Source organism: Periplaneta americana, chromosome 14 (assembly GCF_040183065.1).
Source record: "Periplaneta americana isolate PAMFEO1 chromosome 14, P.americana_PAMFEO1_priV1, whole genome shotgun sequence".
In the NCBI taxonomy this organism is placed as follows: domain Eukaryota; kingdom Metazoa; phylum Arthropoda; class Insecta; order Blattodea; family Blattidae; genus Periplaneta; species Periplaneta americana.
In genome coordinates this window covers 13,735,813-13,759,134 of record NC_091130.1, presented here as the reverse complement: position 1 = coordinate 13,759,134, position 23,322 = coordinate 13,735,813, and the positions used below count along the sequence as shown (strand labels likewise).

General features: G+C 33.9%; 3 protein-coding genes across 4 annotated transcripts in view; all 3 read right to left on the bottom strand.

The window, feature by feature from the left end:
• LOC138713160 (medium-chain specific acyl-CoA dehydrogenase, mitochondrial-like) overlaps positions 1-4,212 on the bottom strand; it is a 45,834-nt gene extending 41,622 nt beyond the window's left edge. Inside the window, exon 1 of the mRNA XM_069845000.1 lies at positions 4,052-4,212. Within this exon, the coding sequence (XP_069701101.1) occupies positions 4,052-4,069 (18 nt within the window). The 5' untranslated portion in view covers positions 4,070-4,212. The remainder of the gene's footprint in view (positions 1-4,051) is intronic.
• Positions 1-23,322, bottom strand: part of LOC138713166 (medium-chain specific acyl-CoA dehydrogenase, mitochondrial-like) — a 632,224-nt gene that overhangs the window by 222,251 nt on the left and 386,651 nt on the right. The gene's annotated exons all lie outside the window — the stretch shown is intronic.
• On the bottom strand, positions 11,534-18,248 carry LOC138713159 (splicing factor C9orf78). Its single transcript, XM_069844999.1, has 6 exons — positions 18,019-18,248; positions 17,819-17,933; positions 17,486-17,634; positions 16,385-16,600; positions 13,326-13,459; positions 11,534-11,839 (listed from the first exon to the last, which is right to left on the bottom strand). Exons 1-6 carry the CDS (start codon positions 18,156-18,158, stop codon positions 11,661-11,663), a joined length of 933 nt encoding a protein of 310 aa, XP_069701100.1. The 5' UTR covers positions 18,159-18,248; the 3' UTR covers positions 11,534-11,660.

Here is a 23,322-nt window from a genome sequence, read left to right as displayed (position 1 = left end):
TAGATAGATAGATAGATAGATAGATAGATAGTTAGTTAGATAGATAGATAGATATATAGATAGATATATAGATAGATAGATAGATAGATTAAATAAATGAATAAATAAATAAATAAGTTAAACAAATGTTGTAATCTGTATAGGACAACCACATTAATTATAGGCCTAAATATCAGAACTATTTATTCTAACACACTCTGCACTCTTTAACAAATGAAGGGTACAGAGAAAAAACGAACAGAGTCACAATTTTCTTAAGGGTGATGTCATCATCTAATTCAGTATATTACTGCAAAATTTATTGCTGTTCCTAATGAAAAAGTAGGAAAGGATGATTGTATACATAGTGATAATTCTCCTTCACCAGTTTTGATAAGAAAAACACATAAATTTTGCAATAATATACTAAATTAAATGATGTCGTCAACCTTATAAGAATTGTGACTCTGTTCGTTTTTTCTCTGTACCCTTCAAATGTGTTTCGGTTGTGGACGTTAATATATTATATATACTCAATTTAACTCACACGACTTGAACTAAGGCACATGAATGACATTCGTCTGTTCCCTTAGACAAGTTACTCAACACTTCATTTTTATTATACTCTCAGATGAACTCAAAGTTCAATGTCTGCTACAGTCCAGTCTGTCAATGAACCCTGACATGAGTTTTCAGTGACGAACATGCATACAATTTATCTTCGTCTGATCTTTACCATTCATTTCGAAGGAGACAGAATAAATAAACTTTAACTATAACATAAAAGTATATACAGTACTACCCTACTCTGAAAACACATTTTAAAATATGCTGTCTGAAGCTTAATGGTGTTTTTTTTTTAATCCTCCAACTGTGCGGTAGAATGGAAAGTTACAAATCTTTCGTAACCCTCACTGATTTCATATCCAGGGGAAAAAATGTGTTAAAAAGCGAATTTATCATTAAGAGTATCATGACGACACTAATGCTGTTGTGTAAAGTGCTAAGTTAGATATTATTAAAAGAAAAGTTATCAGTAGAATGTTACAGCTTATTTTCCAGAAGCCTAAGAAGACGCTTGACCATGTGGATTATATATTTCATATATTTCAATATTAAATACATATCATCGTCGTTCCTGCAATAACTCCTATGTGACATATTTATCGATTTTCAGATTTTTGCTCTATTAAATAACTTAAATAGTGATACAGCAAATTATAAAATCTCCTATATGTAATTATATTTCTTAGTTTCGAAAATGTAAGAATTCACAGTCTCTTATTTACGGCTGCCATAGGACGAATAAATGAGTTTTTTCTTCCTACTGAAAAATTTTATATTTTGCACATAGAAGTTATTGTAGGAATGACGACGATATGCAATGCAAACATATGCTCTCAGAGACACTCTGTGCTCTTTACTGAAACTATGTAGTAACAATTGAAGGGCTCAGAGCCAAAGGCGACTAACCCACAATTACCATAAAATAAGTAGGTAAATTAGTTGAAGTTAAGAGGATCCTGACAAAAATGATTGGTTTCACAATTTATTTTAATTGGTCTACATTGAATAAATACAAAAAAAAAAAAATATCATGAATGTATAACAACAATGTACAGTTTTGAAAAAAGGGCTTAATAACGAACAATACAAAATTGTGGGTTGGTCGCCTTTGGCTCTGAGCCCTTCAATTATCCACCAAATCAGTACAACTTTAAGTGCACAAGGGCAGGAATGCCACTCTCTGGAGTGCGACTATCTCACTCGCTATCCGAAGAATCTTCAGAAATATAACAAATTTCCCTAAAGGCACATAGAAGAAATTATTAATCTGTATCTTTTTTTTTTCCAAACTATGTTAATGATGGAATACCAGTAACAAAATTTACAACAGCCTACATCTTCAAATATGTTTCAGTTCAGAATATTGTTATTGAAGTTCCATATTTAAAATAGTAGAGTCATTTGAAATGTGAACTTTAGACATGGGATGAACTTCAAACTGCTCCATTTTTACACATCTGATAAAACATTTTAGAATACCGCCTGCCAAGATAAGAATAAGCGTGCCTAAGAAGATACTGGTATACTGTACTTTGATCTCAGTCCAGGGGTGTGACTGTTTTTGAACTGGAATTAACTTAACCTTTGGATTCTATTTACTGTAAACATAGAATACATGACAAATCACTCCTGTCATGAAATTGGATTTTTATAACTCATAAGTGAGTTTACAAGTTAAGAATCATAGGTAAAGGTACAAAGTGCCTATATTTGCAGTAGATTTTCTCAGATGAAATGAATTAGATTTAATTTTTTTGGCTGGTTAAAAACAAGCTGTAATACTGGTGACAGTAGGACTTCATTTTCATAAATTTTATTTAACTATAATTAATAGCAATTCAAGAGTTGAAAAATATATAATAATGGAGCTACAGTAAACTAATAGGAAGATGAACCAAACATTCTTAAACAGAGCTGAATAATCGGTATAGTGACGGACTATAGATTGAAATATCCTGGATCCAATTCTAGATAGAGTTTGCCAACATCTAGTTGCAACTTCCAGAACATCTCCGAGGATCCACTGAGCTTGCTATAGAATTGAATACAGGATATTCTAGGGAAGGAATGATGAACAGAACCTGGTGTTTACCATATCGCTTTTTAGTGCAAAGGGCCAGAAAACATGGGAATTCTATCTCAATGACGTGTACTGAAGATAGGAATTATATATTTTGTTCGTAGGAAACTTGATTCACAACTGTTCTAGCTACAACAGATATCACATGATTATATGGCGATTGCAATCTGCATTAGTTTCCAGAGCTGAAGCTACGTTTATGGATTTCTGTTGCTAAATAACTTGGAAAAACGGTAAAATAATATTAGTCTTTTAAGGGAGGACTATAGAGAAAATGAAATTTTCTACATTTTTTTAGATACAGCTTTCATTTTTGGTACACACATGTAGGATATATTAGGAACCCAATAAAGTTACCAAACTTTTATTTTCATCATAAGCTTACATTTATTTTTTTTCGGTTATTCAATTTTTTTAAAGGGGGGGGGGCAAATTTTCGAAATTCTGCCCTCATACAAATTTCATTCAATTGGTCAGAATGAATTATTTTTATGCAGCACCATTGCTATGTTAGGAAGAGAACTAAGTTATGCATTCATTTTTTAAAATATAAATGATTGATTAAATGGCAAACTTACTAGTGTGGCCATACGTGGTTTACAATTTAACACTAGTAAGTTTGCCATTTAATCAGTAATTTATATTTAAGTGTTAAAAGTAGTGTAGCCCTACACAAGATTCAGGATGGATTTTTTTTAATAATTCCAGATCACAGACAAAACTTAATAATTTGTGAAATAATGAGATGTACTACACAGATCTAACAACTCCTATAATTAGATTCGAACCCGTTATTTTCGTCTGACATTCCATAAGTAAGTTATTCTTGTGGAAAGGATGATGATGCTGATGATGATGATAATGAAACTACTACCGGTGCTACCGAAATCCCAGAGCCAGGTCACTTTTTACAGCACTGCATACAGGAGACTAAAACACACACTTTCAAAATTATAAAATTAATTCCAAAGTTTGGTACGTAGATACGTATGCTACCGTCTTTTCAGCAAATGTTTTACAGTGTAGTATTGGCTTTACTGAACTCTCGCAATAATTACATTAGGTCTAATTATATTGTTCTCATTGAAATTACGGACAGTTAATCTTTAAAATAAATAATAAATGTAGTGATTAGTAGCATGAAGAGTATTTATGTGAGAGAAATGTTCCACTGACTGAGCAAATCTTGGAGAATGAATTGTCAATGTTTTACGTAATTAACCTATTTGCCTAACACAAAATCTGACTGATACACACAAATACCGTTAGAATAAGCATTCATTAAATGTACAGAAGAAACAATTTATGGAGTAATTAATTCCTACATCTTTACTGTACGTAGTTTTTCTACACGTACTTACTTCATTAGAATATTTTAAGATCTAACTAAAATAAAATGATAAATTGAGACATTCTGAAACTTACCTGTGCAAGAGAACCCATTTTCGTAGTGCGTTATGTAGGACAGTCTGTACTTCACTTACGCGATTTATAAACAGTAAATCACTTTAGCCAATGTCTAATGACGACAGCAGTTTTTCGTAGTACAAAATCCAAGTACAGTCCAAGTGAGCTTTGGGCTGTCCAAAGTTCATCACAATATATGAGCAGCAGTGGGGACGACTGCAGGGGAAGGTGGTAGGGGAAGTTGGCAGACAGAAGCGAAAGGAACGGTTTTTTTTACAGCCTTCCCGTTATATTACGACTGCTGCAAACGATGTTACATTAATATAAACTTTGTTTCTCAAATATTACGTAAATTATAACCAGGGTGAAAAAAATAACTAAGTCTAAAGTTGTTACGTCATGCAGCAGTACTGAAATTCAGTATGTAGGTTTTACAAACTTTAGAATTCCATTGGATTCTGCTGTATTGTCAATGGAAAGCGTCCGCACGTACCTACACATGCGCGCCAATTTAAAAATTTTATTGGAGAAGTCCGTGATCACATGTGTTGCAAACACGTATTGGGTTTACCCCAGTGGCACCCGAAGAAAGGGACAGACCAGTGGTATTTTATACAGAATAAGCAATAAGCAACGAGAAATTAAAACATTACCTAGGGTATAAATAAATAAGAGTACAGTAATGAATGCAAGTTTTTTTTTTTTGTGTAGGTACCACAAAATTGAATGTACAGTAGTGGCAAAAAAAAAAAAAAAAAAAAAAACGGACCGACCCTTGTAGCTGATTTCAGAGCCTTGTTCACTTCAGAGCACGACAGACTGGTAACTAAGACTTTCGTGGTTCGAATCCTGCCTGAGAAGGAAAGTATTGGGAATAAATTTGAATAAGGAACAAGAAAAAGTTTTCTTCCCAGGTAGGATTCGAACCACGAAAGTCTTAGTTACCAGTCTATCGTGCTCTGGAGTGAACATGGCTCTGAAATTAGCTACAAGAATCGGTCCGGTTTTTTTGCCACTACTGTACCTATTCCTTAATGAATAATAATAATAATAATAATAATAATAATAATAATAATAATAATAATAATAATAATAATAATAATAATACAATTAAATCCAGACGTTTGAGATGGGCAGGGCATGTAGTAGGTATGGGCGAATTCAGAAATGCATATAGAATGTTAGTTGGGAGGCTGGAGGGAAAAAGACCTTTAGGGAGGCCGAGACGTAGATGGGAAGATAATATTAAAATGGATTTGAGGGAGGTGGGATATGATGATAGAGAATGGATTAATCTTGCTCAGGATAGGGACCAATAGTGGGCTTATGTGAGGGCGGCAATGAACCTCCGGGTTCCTTAAAAGCCAGTAAGTAAATAATACAATAATAATAATAATAATAATAATAATAATAATAATAAAAGCAGTGAAACTTCTCTGTATCTATGGAGGCACTTATAGCAGGAATTGATAGAATAAGTTCACAGAGTTTTATTACTTCTCCTAATGCTGCATTCAGATGGTTTGATTTGATGCAACAATTCATTAACATGTTTTTATGCAGATCGTCTGAAATATATGTGACAGTTAATTGGGATTGAAGAGCAGGAAAGTCAAACATGTTGGAGTAACTGTCTTTAAGGAAATCAAAACCGATCTCGGGGAACATCCTTTTATTCTGATCTGAATTAATGAGGGATTAATGACTTCTAAGAAGCGCAGGGAATCGAGATTATCGAACCTGTTGTTGAGCTGTTGAAAAATAAAATTGTAACAATGATTATTAGAGGAGAAAAATTCGCTCCGGCGCAAGGGATCGAACCCGGATACTTGGTTCTACGTACCAAATGCTCTAACCACTGAGCTACGCCGAAGCTCAATCCACAGCACCGGATCGAATCCCTCTCCTCTAGTGTTTTTCCCTTTGTGGCCTGACTCCAAGTTCGACATATGTATTACCTTATATTATATAAGGAGCGCACTCAATTGAGTGATTTGGTGGCCGGAATTCTTCCTTACGTTTTTCCATATTAACCATTTGTACTAAATGAGTTGCTTTCACTATATTCCAATGTATTTTACTTTCTTTTTTTATTATGGTATTATTTTCATGTTGTTTAGTGTCGATTTTATTATGCTATTATTATTATTATTATTATTATTATTTTTTGTAATATGTTAGTACTCTGTTCTTTAACTTTTTGTTAAATTTTAACTGCTTGTATACTTTGTGACCTGGTAGAGTGTAAGAGAAGGCCCTATGGCCTTAACTCTGCCACTATAAATAAAGAATTATTATTATTACATACCCGTTCGCTCCGCTGCACCCGTTAGAAATAAATATAAAGTAATTACATAATTAAAATAGGACATTTGATCCAGGGAACATTCGTGTTTGATAGAAGGATAAATCGTTTAATATGTTACTTAATTTAAATTGCATCCAAATAATTAAAATGCGATCATTTTGGTCCAGAGAGCACTCATTTGGTGCAATGACAATTCCTTTAACACGTTTCTTAATTTTTATTACATGCAACCATAGTTTAATGAAGATTGACATCATTTAGAGTTAATGTGTATATTTTATTTTACTTGTTATAGGTTTCCATTGAATTACGGTAATAACTTAATTTTAACCCTTGTTTTCTACGTATTCAGTAAATGACGCTTGGGCCACTATGGTTCTGAACCCTTCAAATAACTTAAATTATATTATATAATATTTACTGTAATAACATTATAGCATTATGTCCATCTAGAGAAACTACACTTTCCAATGGTGAAATAATAATTAATTATACAAATCGGTTAATTTAGCTTCCGATATTACTTCATACAAACACAGAAACATTCTCTGTAGGCTATCTTTCATAGCTTTCGATTGTTGCTGTCCAAGGCCCCTTTATAGACGAAGTCATTTGTTTTTTAATTCATTACACGGCCTTAGATGGCAGTTATTTTAATTTTAAAACTCATTTATCTCATTAAATATCAGGCCTATAAAAATTTTTGAAGGAATAAAATTTATCGCAAATTATTTTTAAAGAAACTTTTGTTATGTAACATTTTTCACAAAAATCAATAATAAGCGAGATATTTCGATTTACTTAATTCAGGCCCCCTTATAACCCCCTTTTAAATAATGTATTTTGAATGCCATATAACCTAAAATCTAAGTTACAACGAACTTAATTTATATTCCCATTTTCATCGAAATCCGTTCAGCCATTATCGCGTGAAAAGGTAACAAACATACAGACAGACAGATAGACAGACATACAAACAAAAATTTCAAAAAAGCAATTTTCGGTTTCAGGGTGGTTAATTATATATGTTAGGACGAATTATTTTTGGAAAATCGAAAATCACCAGAAAAATTTTGGCTACAGATTTATTATTAGTATAGATTATTATTAATTATTATTATTATTATTATTCCACAGTAATATGCACTTACGTGACCAGCAGAACATCTAGACTCTAGAACATCCAGACACCATAGGGACTTTACTACTACCACCTATCGTAAATTTTCCGAAGTTCGATTTTCCAGCAAGTCAAAGATAGACAATTTTGCATGTAACATAATGTATAGAAACATCAGTGTCTCAAATCAAGACAATGTTTTCACTCATGGTATTACACACATTGAATAGCTTACGTCACTCCTACAGATCACCTTCGATCAGCTCCCATAACTCCCCTACCTACGATTTCCCTCCTAGGGCTGATAATCTAGATCTTGTACAGTAAGAGCAATCACCACTAATAAGAAGTCAGACTTTTTACTTATTAATATTGCATTAGAGCAGTGGTTCCCAAAATGGGGATCATATATTTATTTTGTATTTAGAAACATAAATATAAACAATGTTGAATATAAAAATAAAATAAACATTTTAAAGTAATAAAGTACAAAATAACGCTATACTGGAGAATTACCACAGTAACTCTGAACCATGCCATTACGTTTATCACCAAATTTAACTACATACACAATGTTGCCAACATAAGAACATGATTTTGGTCTGTGGTGTCGTTAGAAGGAGAAATTTGTTTCTTTTTCTCTCTACCTCCTTCTTTCTGAACATTACCGAGAGATAGCACCACTGTTACTCTCATCTATTGCAATGATTTTTCCCTGGACCACCAATTTGCTTGGACGACATTTCTACATAGAAGATTAAGACATTTTAGAAGCGATCTCCAGTTACTAACAGTATGGTCATCAAAATTGTATGTCCATTTTATCTCGAACTAAAATCTCTCTCACTTTTTCTTTTGTTTCATCATGGCCAAATAGATTTATCTCTTCGGTATTGATGTTTCTAGTCAGTCATGGCCTTTATGACAGTTTTTGTTTCTTAATATTGATAGACGGTAATATAATTAAAGCGGTGAATAATTTCATGGCCCCTAAAAGTTTTTTTTTTTTTTTTCGTAAAAGGCTAGGTATTTTCTCTAGGCCACAAATAAAACTGCAACGTGGTCATAATTATGTACTTAATGCTTTGGTGAACATTAACCGGAAATTTACTTTCCGTTATTTAAATGATATCCCGTGAACCGCACCTCTTTCCTCTTTATTTCATTGTCATAACCTACTTTATCTTACTATATAAGCATTTTCTTTTAGTGCATTCAAAATATCGTCGTTGTACTGCATAAATCTTGCACTTGACTAATAGAGTGATTTATTTAAGAATATAGTCGCGAATTTTACTACCACCATTTCGATAGTCTTCTGTTTGACACGGCTCGGTATGGCCCGGTACGGCCCGGTGACTAGTGGCCAGCAAGTAACATCGACTATCGACATTGCTTTGCTGTGGGTATTATTCACTTGTTTCCAAAATAATTAATGCCATGGCACTGTGGTGCTGGTAATAGTTCAATACAAAGGGGTAAATTCCAACAAAGAAGGTTGCAAATTCATCTTTCTGAGCGAAATTTGTTAAGTCATGGGTTTGTTAAAAAAAATATTTATTTATTTAACCTGGTACAGATAAGGCCATCAGGCCTTCTCTTCCCCTCTACCAGGGGATTACAACCACAATATTAAGAATACAATTACAATTATAATTACAATTAATATTAAATTTACAAATACAATAAAAATCAAAGTACTAAAATATTACCTGATTAATAAAGGCTAGACAGTTTATTGTAAAAGTTTAGAAGAAAGAAATTTTCTTTATTAATTAAGTAAAAATTAAACCTACACTACGCAGTAAGAAAATGTTTAATGAGTTTGTTTTTAAACACTACTATATTCCGACAGTCTCTAATGTCACTGGTAGGGTATTCCACAAGCACAATAGTGAGATTGTGTATGATGATGAATACGACGTCGTCTTATGAGTTGATATGCGGCTATAAAATACTGAAATAAAAAAAATCTTCTTTATCACACAGAAAGTAAGATTGCTTTTGTGAGGTAACTTGTTGAAAAAAAGTTTTAAATTTGTGAGTAGAACTTTTAATGTACCGATACATGTAAGACGAGAAATTGGAATAGCAAAACTATATCCTATTTCTCTTTGGTTTCTTAGATTGCCCTTCATTCCCTTCGAACACTTAAACATTTTGAATAGCAGTTCGCAAAGCCAAGATGTTAACACAATAACAGCCTGAGATAAAATCGACGCATTTATAAAGAAACTTGATTTTTGGTCAACAACACTTGACACAAGAAATTTTTTTCTGTGGGGGGGGGGGGGGTTACCACAAAACTCCCCCCTCGCTGCGCCAGTGAAAATAAAAAATATTTCTAGTCAAGTTGTTCATCTGGCATTCAGGAATTAATTGAAAAAATAATCACTCAGAAATACTGATGTTATGTTTTATTTAACGACGCTCGCAACTGCAGAGGTTATATCAGCGTCGCCGGATGTGCCAGAATTTTGTCCCACAGGAGTTCTTTTACATGCCAGTAAATCTACTGACATAAGCCTGTCGCATTTAAGCACACTTAAATGCCATCGACCTGGCCCGGGATCGAACCCGCAACCTTGGGCATAGAAGGCCAGCGCTATACCAACTTGCCAACCAGGTCGACCTCAGAAATACTGATATTTATGAAAATTATCAAGGAAACGGCATTTCAATGCAGCTGCCATTTTGTATTGCTAATTACCCACAATGGTAATAGTTATACTAAATCTGAAAATAGTATACAATTGCAGAAATAGCGTACATTGAGCTTATAAAATTTCAAGGTTACAGAGTTCATTAATTTCTCAGAAAAAAAAAGTATTGAATTTCATCAATTTTTTAGTACTTAAAGGAATATGATCCTCCTTAAGGGAATTAGAATGACGGTGAAGTAAGTAAAGTTTTCAGAATAACTTGAGTTTCAACAAGCGACAACTATCATCATCATTTAAGTTAAGTGAAAAATTTAATTATTATTTTCTGAAAAGTGCAAGAAGTCGAAATCCTGTGTATCTTTTATTTGGAGGGAGAGCGACAATTTCTTTGCTCAGGGGTGGAAGAACCCCTAAATATGGCCCTGCATCCCTGCTGACATGATGCTAGAAGACCTAAAGGTACAGTCACACGTCGCTACTTTTGCAGCGATGCAGTACAAAAAACTGCGCAACTCTCATACTGCGAGGTGTGAACAACGGTGCAACCCGAGAAGTAGCGGCTGCCGAACCTGCTGCTCGCTACTTTTAGAAGTAGCGACGTGTGGACAGGGTTGCAGCCGCAGCATTTTTGATATTGGTTTTGTTGAAACTTTTGCTGCGGTTGTGACCAGTGTTGCCACCCAAATGTGTCAATGATACTTTTATTGTTTGGATGTTTTTTAATGTTAGATGTGATTGAAAATAAATTATTTGTAACAGTTATTAAATGCACAACACAGTCTGAGCATATTTGCTGACGATATAATTCACTTTTTTAATTTTCTGTAGCGTAGTTTCAAACAGGAGGGTTGCCAACATTGATTACGTGAATATGCTGTTGGTTATCATTTAAGTATATAGGCGTTTTAAAAGCTTTATAGTAAAAATAATGCCAATTTCTGAATACTAGTTAGGACAGAAAAGCAAATAATAGATAGGAAGCTTTCGCATGAGTTTCTTAATAATGCGAACATAACCACAAAATGTATATTGAGAAGTCAACACGGAGATGGAAACCTGCAGCATGACTGCGGCTGCAAAAGTAGCGCCTTGTGTGTGAACAGACTCGCTACCTCCAGTTGCAACTTTTGCAGCACTCGGGTTGCGCAGCACGAAAAGTAGCGTGCAGCGCGCTACTTTTGGCTTACGTGTGAACATGACACGCAACTTTTGCAGCTGCAGTATGAAAGTTGCGCAGCAAAAGTAGCGACGTGTGACCGTACCTTAAGACAAGATTACTGCAACTGCTCCAAGTCTTAAGTGATCTATTATTAAATATGAATTACCCACAACCTGAAATAAATAAAAATCTTGTAATTAGAGTAGATGAAAGAAAAAGAAAGAAGGGTACAACTAAATAGATAAATCACTGAATTGTTACAGAGTTTATTCCTGTATTTCTTACACAACTATAAAATTAAAACGAAATAAAGTGCTGAATATTAAGTGAGAGATACAATGGTGTAGGATATTTCTTCGAGTTTGCTTTATGTACAGTCAATATCGTCGGAATTGCTTCTTGAATCTCTCATAATGGTAATCATCTGTAGCTTTTTCACCATTGTCTCTCGACCGCTTGACTTTCTCTTCAGGTGCTGACCCTACTACAACCATTTTTTTCTTTTCCTCCATTTGCCTTTCTCGTCTTCTTGGTGGTTCTGGATCTTCAATATTAACTGTAATTAAAATTTAGAATATCAATTACGGAGCTTACAACAACATTCGATTGCCAATAACAGCAAATCCTAAAAAAATGAAACAATTAGAAAATCAAAGTCTTCGAAAGTCAAATCTACTGCAACACCTGCCTTAATAGTCTATCAGTCTTCTATTGAATATACCTGCAATGCAACTAATAGTCTGTCAGTCTATACTGTACCTGAAATCCAACTAATAGTCTATCAGTCTATACTGTACTTGCAATGCAACTAAATAGTCTATCAGTCTGTACTGTATCAGAAATGCAACTAATAGTCTGTCAGTCTATACCATACATGGGCATTGTGCCTCACTTGAGAATTTGTGCCTCACTGACCTTCACAGAGCTTATCGCTCTGAGTGATCTCATCTTCACAGTCCCCGTTCCTCCCTCAAGTAGCTCCTAGGCGTGGGCAGGTTCTATGTCAGTTTCATAAGCAATATCAGTGGTGGCATAATGGCATTATCAAAGCAGTGTGTACGCGTTAGAAAGCGATTATTTCATGAGAAATGGGAGGAAGAGTTTTTTTGCTATTTAGAAAGGGAGAACATACGATGAATGTTATGCTCGAAAATCCTATTAGGCATTAATAAATTTAATATAGAACGACATTACTCCTTATGTCATAAAGAACATGCTGAATTAGAAGGTAAGACAAATTAAATGTTATTTTTCGTACTATTCCGAAGAAAATTTATGATCTTAACATTTGCATAGTATACTAACTACGACATTATACCTTAAACACGCTGCATTAAAAGGTACGAGGAATTAAATGTTGTTTGTGCGCATTATTTCCAAAAGAAATTTATAAAAAAAATATCAAATGTGCGTAGAAAACGAAATATGGTTTTCTGAAATTATTTCAGGTTGAGAACGTGCAAATCTATTAAGTAATCTTGAGAAACGCCAGAATATTCAAGAAAATAAACATAGACAACGTGATGGAATATTATTGGCTAGTTACGCAATTTCTCACTTGTGATTTAAATCAATTCAATGATGGAGAAATAGTAAAGAGGTTTATGAATAAAGCTGCCGAATTAGTTTGCCAAATTGAATAAAAGTTTTCGAGTCTCTCATGTTAACCAAGCGCTTTCCTAATAATTCGCCACTGACTGCCTTAGCGATTACGATAAAGTGACGCAGGTCACAGCAGTTTATATTTCCCATCCTACTCTGCAGTCTCCTCTCCTAGTAAACAAACTATTTCAAATCGAGTGCCTCATGTAACCGAAAATTGTGCCCATGTATGGTCCATACTGTACCTGCAATGCAACTAATAGTCTATCAGTCTCCTATTGAATACGAACTAGAAAAATTATATTATTATTGAATATGAAAAATTGATCAAACTATCATTTAGCGATTGGGAGACATGAAATTTCATACTTAACTTTGAATCTCAGAACAAGCTGGAATTGTAACAGCACAATACATAATTTATAAATACAAATACTCACATCTGTTATGTTGTACGAAGTTGACAGCCATGTTGGTTGGCACAAACTGGGATGGTCCATCTTTCTTACTATGGCGTTCCCACAGGAGTTTCAATTTTGCCTCTTCTGTAGCTTCTATGTTACGTATCTTGGCACTAAAACATAAGAAAATGTGAACTTAATTACACAATTGATCATTTAAGTGAGTTTTGTAACTGTTATCATAATATTTTATTCAAAATTTAATGAAAGTATTTAATAGTTAATTATGTATATTTAATTGTATTAATATTAAATCAGCATTGACACTTGAATGCTAAAACCTACGTGATTCTCTACCAGGAAAATAAACCTGGATAACATGTCAAAGGCTATATTCTTCCGTAAAGCCATGTGTATTATCAACAAGACATCTAAATATTTGGGAATGATCTTAGATTGTGAGTTAACCTAGAGCACTTTCTGTAAAAAAGATAGCCACAATTTTAACGCGAAATATGAGTTAATATTCTAGGGCATAAATCGTAACATCATTTTTAAAAGTTAGAAGTCCACTGACTTTACAAAGATATGACAGTAATTAAATTATTCCATTGCAAATCTAGTCTTTCAGGTAAAGCTCCCTGTAAAGCAGATTTGAATAATTTGAAGGAAAAAAATTGTTCCGGGGCCAGGTATCGATCCCGGGACCTCTGGTTGAATGTACCAGCGCTCTATCAACTACCCGGGAACTCCACCCGACACCGTCTCAACTTTTCCCTTTATATCCACACAACTCGCGTGGGCTGACGAAACGCCAGAGACCCACATCAAGTGCACACAATCTCTGTGTGACTTGGAATTGTGGTTTTCTGTTAACGTACACAGTGACGTATATATTATGCAAATCTAGTCTTTCAGGTAAAGCTCCCTGTAAAGCAGATTTGAATAATTTCAAGGGAAAAATTGTTCCGGGGCCGGGTATCGATCCCGGGACCTCTGGTTGAACGTACCAGTGCTCTACCAACTGATACCTGGCCCCAGAACAATTTTTGCCTTGAAATTATTCAAATCTGCTTTACAGACTAGATTTGCATAATATACACGTCACTGTGTATGTTAACAGAAAACCACAATTCCAAGTCACACAGAGATTGTGTGCACTCGATGTGGGTCTCTGGCGTTTCGCCAGCCCACGCAAGTTGTGTGGATACAAAGGGAAAAGTTGAGTCGGTGTCGGGTGGAGTTCCCGGGTAGCTCAGTTGATAGAGCACTGGTACGTTCAATCAGAGGTCCTGGGATCGATACCCGGCTGTGGAACAATTTTTCCCTTGAAATTATTCAGATTATTCCATTATTCTTTATTCACATTGGGGTTTGATTGGGAATGAAAGGCTAAGAAAGGCACAGAAATCCTACAAAAAACTCAACGAAATTTATACTATCATTCTGTAAAATTGCTAATCAAGAGAAAATTTCAGTCAGTGTATATACAAAACTGCAAAAACACAAAAACAATGCTGAAGGCAAAAAGTAGCTAATTCTTATTATCTAGTCCAGGAATTGTTTCTCAATTACCACAAAAATCTGCAGTTGCAATGTACCAATTAATTATTGGCCATGACTGTCTGGCAGAACATCTACACAGGATTGGAATACTTAACTCTCCCTTTTGTGTTTTATGCAATTCAAATGAACTCAAAACATTTAGGAAGATTCTATACCTAAAAAATACTGAGTGCAAGAGGAATAATGGCTTTGCTGTCAAACGTCTAGGCCAGACATCTCAATAGGGCCTCCTCGGAGCACTTCCTCCTCTCTGTATTTTTTTATGTAAAAGTGGAACAAGATGCGGGAGCAGTTCGTGTATCTCCGGATGACGTCATTGACCGCGACGTTTGAATAAACATCTGCAACTGCTACGATGTTGTGTACAATCTCCGAGGAAAGGATGTCCTTATTGCCGCAAATGTATGAAGAAATAAAAGCTTTCATAGGGAAAGTGAAATTGTGGGAGTCGCAAGTTTCGGTGGGTAACTGTTACCAATTTATTAATCTAAAATTGATACCTAATTTGAATCAAGACCAGTGTAACAAATATAATAAAGTACTGAAGGACTTGAGAAAAGAATTTGAGACCAGATTTAAGATTGTTTTGAATTTCTAAGATGTTTTGGTTATTTTTAATTATTCAAAACATCATGAGCTATATTATTTAGCTATTATTGTAATTAATATATTAATATTGACGTATCATACAAACACGTACTTTAACAACCAACACATTTAATTGTAATTTTATTTCATTAAATATAGTGTAAACTTAAAAAAAAAAAAGAGAGATACCAAAAACCATTTACTAAAAATGAAGTATTGTTGTTGTTTAGTCAACTGTCCGAAGACAGGTCTGAACCTCACAAGTGATACCAACAAGGCACCATTTAAAGACAACTAGGCTAGGAGATAATGGGGTAGGGTGGCCAGTTCCTTGTGCTTAAATAATTACGTAACATGTATGGTTCTTCATGCTTCAGATGTCTTATTTTTACTCATTGATATATCATTAGAAAATAAATTTATTATTATTACTATTATTATTATTATTATTGAAAACTACTTAAGAAATGTTATTCCTTCCGAAAATAACCATCTATTGTGACAGTACAACTCAAAAGTGCAGCTTTGTGGAATTTCTCCCGCGACAGTTAAAACTTAGCTCACTCATGCTTGTAACATTAATTAGCGACCAGCTATCTTCGGGTATTGCGCTTATCTCTTCTGCTGACTATGCTATCTACATTTGCTCTCTGTAACAACTTTCATGCGTTGGCCTTGAGAAGCCTGGTCTAGGCATTTGAACAGCAACAAATTATTCCATTGTAACTGAGGTACTGGTGTGACAAATATTTTCTCTACTGAGTAGCAGGTAGTAGCCAACACTTACAAAGTCAGCTAGAGAAAGGGACAACCTTGCAACCCTTTCCTTTTTTGGTGTAATCGTCACTTGAATTTGATACTTCGCAAAATGCTCATATAGTGTCTTGTTAACTGAACTTTAGTGTTAGTTTCAATTTTGTAAGTTAATGGTGTTAATGACTCACTCTATGCCGAGATCCACTTCAGGAATGCCACTCAGCATCTGGTTGGACAGCATCTCCTCGGATCGATGTGTGGAAGAGGCCCGCAGGTGATCAGGCACTGCCTGGAGGGCCGCCTCTTCAGGGGAGCAATACTTGGGGTCCACACCATCAGGTGACTCATCATCTGCCTTCACTTTGCCCTTTCTTTTCGACAACTGTTCTTCAATGTACTTCATCCTGTAAAGAAAGGATAATATAGAAAATATTCAGATGTTAGTGATGGATTAATAAAATTGTAGCCTTATAATAAATTATTTGGGCAATTCCACGAGAAAGTGGACATGTGTATTGCTAACTGTTTAACTACCTATCTCAATTTTAAGGTTTCTTGAGTATTAAACTTTCGTGCTACTTTGATTCTATGCTGTAGCATTATGCACAAAAATATCTGCTTAAAACTTGAGTTTTATACTGTTTAGACAATGCTCTTTCAGATATGTAGAATGTAATTTGAAAATTCTTATTTTAAAAACTTACCTTGTTGTTTCATACTCCCTATTAGGATAGTGACAAAATTTAGAAATTTTACTTTTCTCTGCAACTACATAGGCTACTTTCCCTGATATTATTTTAGCCTATATTAAATTAAAAAACACATTTAACTTAGTACTAACTTAATCAAAACATTTATAATTTTAATACAAAAGAAAATACTGTGCGAGGAAAACTTTGTCAGTAATGAAAATAATGACAGTATGGCTTACATATTAATTTTAGTGATCGCTTAGGGTCAGCTTAAGAAAGCTCAGGATCTGCTGACAAATTGAAAACATGTTTTCCATAGGATAAACCTACTCACAGATGTTTTGTTTATTAGAAATTAACCTCTTCGGCGTAAGATTTTTTCTGAATAAATCTGAATTGCTTATAAAGTCTAATGGCGAAAAAATGGTTATAATCAGTGAAGACAATCATAACATAACATTTTTTTAAAAACAAAGATGTATGATTGAACGCACTCAAGAGATAGGCATATGGATAAAATACTTTAAAATATGTGGATATTTCTTAACTAAAAATTACTGTAAGCCTACTTAATCTTAAAAGCTCAGAATAACTTACATTTCTTCGTCTTCATCTCGCTTATTTGTTTCAGCAGAAAACTGTGTCCCAATTCCTGTATCATAGGCATCGTCAATTCGTTTTATTTTTCCGCTCTTTAATGCTTTCATATGTACCATTCCTCCTGTCTTCAATTTAAATGGATCAGTCTGTTGGAAAAGATTTGCAAGTTTATTAGTACCGGTACAGTTGTGTTAGATAGGCCTATAAACATTATGCAGAAATTGGCGTGTTTGTTTCTTATTTTATTTATTTGCACAATATTTCAACACGACTACTGCTATCACCATATTACTGTTAAAATTAATGATTTTCTATCCTATTTATACTTACCACCAATGTGTCATCTTCTGACGTGACTTTTTTTCCAAGTGCCAAACTGACAATGCTCACTCCATTCTGCCTTCTCCTGAGTTTCTGAAGTGTCTTCATTTCTTCCAATTTTGTACTGAAATAAAATAACGTTAAATTTACTAATTACTCGTTAAAATAATAGTGACATTACATTAATGACAATGTATATCAAAACTTACCTAACATCCTTAGTTTCATCGTCCTCCTCTTCACTATGATTACTTTCTTCGGACGACCCAATACGTTTTCTGAATTGCTTCCTAGGTTTCTTCTTAAATGTCACGTTTTCAGAAGACGAAAGAGCTTGGGTTTCCGTCATTCTATCGTTTTAATCACAATAGAATAATATCACAACCAATGCACATAACCTCTTTCACATCAATAACAATGACGTCACTTTCTCACACAGTACACAAAAATTCTGTTAGGTGGCAGGAGCTTCCGTGTACAAGACCGAAACATGAGACGGATGTAGTGTTGGAAGTTTATCGTCAGATCGCAGCTAGTCAGTCTTTTCATAATGGCGGTGAATTTCAAAACAATAACAAAATGTTAATGCCTTCGGTGAGAAATAATATACCTATAAAGTTACTTTTTTGCACGATCGTATTTTTTGTTGTATTTACAGCTATTGTTGTTAGACCTTGAAAGTTAGAATTCCCACATAGAAACTTGTTAGGGAAATTATTCTTCATAACATAAAACTATACTGAAATACATCCATTACAGTGCACTTATTGTTGCTTAGTTACCATTACAATATAGTTTTGCGAAGGCTTTGGAATAACATTGCTCTAAATTTTCAAAGCAAAATATATTATATTTACAATTTTAAAAATATCGTGCAAAAATGTTGTACAATACACGTTTGTGTATTGCTCTCCTCGTTTTTCAAACTTTTCCTCAATTTTGTAAAAAGCACTTCCCAACCTTGTATAGTAATATACTGTTACTTACCTCAAATGTGGTAAATCCTATCCAATATAAGTAAGACTTCTTTTAAGTTGACAATGCACACCATTTACATTGTAGGACTTTTTACTTTCAATGCTCTTAGGTCTCCAACGATTCCAATCCCAACAAACTGAAAAAAAAAGGAAAAATAAAAGTATAATTATCAAATATTTACTATTAGGATAATAAATGTTGTATCGCCTCTTCTGTAGACTTAATCATCTTTAACGGTTCCTTTGATCCAATGAGAAATTGACAAACCCAAAATACCTCTTTTTTACGATTAATATACTGTCTTAGAATCCAAGAAAGATTCTCACTATGTCATAAAATTGATACCTTCTTTACAATGCATTGATTACATTTTATCTATTGAGGACTCTATAGTGAGTTAATACTAGAGTCCCTCGAATGTAAGAATTGAGATAATGAGCGTACTCCTTTCGGTTGGTTGGATTTATTTCTTATTTTAGTAGGTTATTTTACGACGCTTTATCAACATCTTATGTTATTTAGCGTCTGAATGAGATGAAGGTGATAATGCCGGTGAAATGAGTCCGGGGCCAGCACCGATAGTTACCCAGCATTTGCTCATATTGGGTTGAGGGAAAACCCCGGAAAAACCTCAACCAGGTAACTTGTCCCGACCGGGAATTGAACCCGGGCCACCTGATAACTTGTCCCGACCGGGAATCGAACCCGGGCCACCGCGCTAACAGTTACTCCACAGATGTGGACGGTTGGTTGGATTCAACCATGACTTTCATTAACATACAATTAATAAATCTAGGTACACATATGTACTCAAAAATAAATTGGGTCGATTCAATAATAAATTCCTCTATATCTGTAAATGTCTAGACTCTTCGCGTTCAGCCAAAGGTCCCGGGATCGATAACCGGCCCCGGAACAATTTTTCCCTTGAAATTAGTCTAAAATAATTTGAACTTTTAATGAATATCGTAACCAGTGGAAGAAAATAATTGCAGCATTCGTTTTTAAAGTCATTGTAGTAATATCACAGTCTAGTATATACAGTCACGAAGCTCAATACGTAGTAAATATGCATCCATAGACAGCTGCTAACCACTAGGATTGCTAATATCGCCTCATTACAGACAATGCGAAATACTACCAGCACAGTCTATTGTTCCTAGCACCCTCACAACTCAAGCTTCGTGACTGTATATACTGGACTGTGCTAATATCTTGAATGTAATACATATCTTATGATGATATTGAAACTTCATTTTTTTCAAAAATGATTTGTTGCAGATTGTATCGGACTGCTACTACCAAGGAGCAATGATGCGTTGAGGTTGGCATCGGTAGAATATTACAGAAATGGTAACGGACTTCTTCCTTTTCCTTAAACCTTTCGAGTTAAAAGTAAAAAGTGGTTTCAGTGAAAATGTACGGGACTACCATCATAGTTCACATATTTCACTGATAATAAAGTTTAGTGGAATAAGTGAGGGAAACATAAAACAAAACAAGAAAAAAAAACAAAAACAAATTTCTTCAAAACTATTGCACTTCCAGAAATTAAACTACGCAGTTTCACGCATTGTTATGCAAGATGGATGATATTGTAATCTTCGGTAATCTTGCATCTGATTACAAGTCGCTGGAAAATCCAATAGGCGTAGTACGCGATTGAGATAACGTTTTTCGGAATAAGTGCAAAATCATTGTGCAAGTCAACATTACCAACTATTTTCTTATACTAGGAAGCTATTACGCATGTGAAACGTCTGGATTAGAAGGAACGCATTCATATCAAATTGACTGCATTTGTATGATGTACAGAAACACTGAGCATGCGCAGTATGTTATAATTGGAACTAGGAAAATTCAACTGGCCCAAATTTTGTTTCTGGGACGGAGACAAAAATGTGGTACGAGGGTCATTTCATAAATAATGCACAGGTTGGCAGAACTGTGAAGTGGATGACGCAACGCCAATGAAAATTACGTCAGTTGCAGTTGGAGAATTGAGGAAGAAGCACGTTCCTTTTTTCGACAGTCGTTCTTTTGTTTTTTGTTTTTTTTTTTTCATTTTATACTTACAATGATTGTAAATACATATCGTGATAACTTCTAGTATATATATATATATATATATATATATATATATATATAATTTGAACTGGCAATGAAAGTTACGGTAAAACGGCTGAACGGATTTTAATAAATGACCCTTCATTTTGAAGCTTAGCATCCAAGGATTGTCAGAAAAATAGTAACATTCAGTGAAGCGTTAGTTTTCTTACATAATTTTCCTATTTTCCAAAATCCATCTTTCGTCAGTTTTGAGAACTAATTGCATTTCAGAATAAAAAAAACACATACTACAATAAACAATAGGCTATTACACGAAGGCCTTGACCTGGAGGATTGCTGACATATTTAGAGCTCAATTTCAATTGGTAATTAAAAACTTCAAGACTTACTAAAAATAATTTACAGGTCTGATTCTGCGGTGTGTAACTTTCTGAGTACAGCTGTGTATTGGATATTAAAAACTACAAAACTTGAGGTGGTTTGATGACATTATTACCATTAGAAATGAAGTATTATTATAGTTAATGCCATGATGTGACTATTTTTTATTAAATTATACATATTAATGCTAGATTGATGATATGAAAGTGAAACGTTTTGGGGTTATATAAGTAAATGTGGAGCATATCTTAAATTAGGTCTTCATTTCTATAATTTACTGAGTGGCGGCTATATATTATATATATTTAAAACTACAAAACTTACGTAAGATAATAATATTGTTATTAAAAATCAAATTTATTTATAGTTATTAATCAAGTGGGGTTGGGTCTTTTTTCATATACTTAATGGCGGTGTGGTGTAGATATTTATATGCGTCATTCTATTCAGTATTGGCTGGAGAGAGCGCAAAAATTGCATTTCGTAAGGAATGACCAAAAGGTATTACTTACTGATAAAATAAGAGGCCTACAAAATTTTGTAGTCTCCCGATCATTTCAGCAAGATCTCTTAGCAGGATAAAATGATTTTACCCTCTACATGCAGCAGCTATACCAAGATGCTATGTCTATTGTTCGAAAGCATAGCAAACCTGACGTTTTTTTAACTTTCACCTACAATCCACAATGACCTGAAATAGCTATTGCTTTACTCCCACATGAAAAACCCACTGATCGTCCTGACATTGTTACTTGCGTTTTCGCGCTGAAAATGAAAAACTGAATGTGGATAGGTTCAAGAAAAAGTATTTGGCATAAAAAAACCATTCAGAGGGAGTATGTTTCATTATTATATCTGCTTATAACTAACCCGTTTCAATTGTCGTTAGTAACTAATAAATGTCTAATCTATACTAATAATAAATCTGTAGCCGAAATTTTTCTGGTAATTTTAGATTTTCCAAAAATAATTGGTCGTAACATATATAATTAACCGCCCTGAAACCGAAAATAGCTTTTTTGAAAATTTTGTTTGTAATGTCTGTCTGTCTGGATGTTTGTTACCTTTTCACGCGATAATGGCTGAACCGATTTATATGAAAATTGGAATATAAATTAAGTTCGTTGTAACTTAGAATTTAGGCTATATGGCATTCAAAATATTTTATTTAAAAGGGGGGTTATAAGGGGGTTTGAATTAAATAAATCTAAATATCTCCCTTATTATTAATTTTCGTGAAAAATATTACACAACAAAAGTTTCTTTAAAAATAATTTCCGACAAGTTTTATGTTATACAACATTTTGATAGGACTGATATTTAATGAGATAAATGAGTTTCAGAATTACAATAACAACGCCATCTAAGGCGGTGTAATGAATTAAAAAACAAATGACTTCGTCTATAAGGGGCCTTGGACAGCAACAATCGAAAGCTATGAAACATAGCTTAGAGAGAATGTTTCTGTGTTTGTATGAAGTAATATCGGAAGCTAAATTAACTTATTTGTATAATTAATTATTAATTCACCATTGAAAAGTGTAGTTTCTCTAGATGGACATAATGCTATAATGTTATTACAGTAACTTCTGAGTGAATCGAGGAGAGGTAAGATTAAAATAGATTCTTATGCACCGAAAACTTGATAGGCTATTCTGTACATTCGTTTCCTGTATTTCCTAAAATAATTTTTATGACCAAATGAGTGGTCTCTGGATAAAAATGATCGCATTTTAATTTTTTAAATTCAATTTAAATTAAGTAACATAATAAACGATTTATCCATCAAACACGAATGTTCCCTGGATCAAATGTCCTATTTTAATTATGTAATTACTTTATATTTATTTCTAACGGGTGCAGCGGAGCGCACGGGTACGGCTAGTAAAAAATAAAAATTTACTTCCTTTTCTTCTTCTTATTGTAACTAAGGACTTACACGAGATAAGTTCTTTAATAGGCCTATATTTTTTATAATTGTAATTGTTTTTAATTCGTGTTGCTTTTAAAATAACTATCAATTTAAATTTAAACTACAGAAGCACTAAGAAACATGTAGACCATTGCTTGTCGAACAGACTAGA

Excerpts from the sequence above, each read along its gene's own strand:
- LOC138713159 (XM_069844999.1), bottom strand. The coding sequence starts at position 18,158 with ATGACGGAAACCCAAGCTCTTTCGTCTTCTGAAAACGTGACATTTAAG. Across the intron at positions 13,460-16,384 it reads GAAGTGGATCTCGGCATAGA|TGCCAAGATACGTAACATAG; the intron begins GTGAGTCATTAA and ends CTTATGTTTTAG. Across the intron at positions 11,840-13,325 it reads CTTCGTACAACATAACAGAT|TTAATATTGAAGATCCAGAA; the intron begins GTGAGTATTTGT and ends TTTTAATTACAG.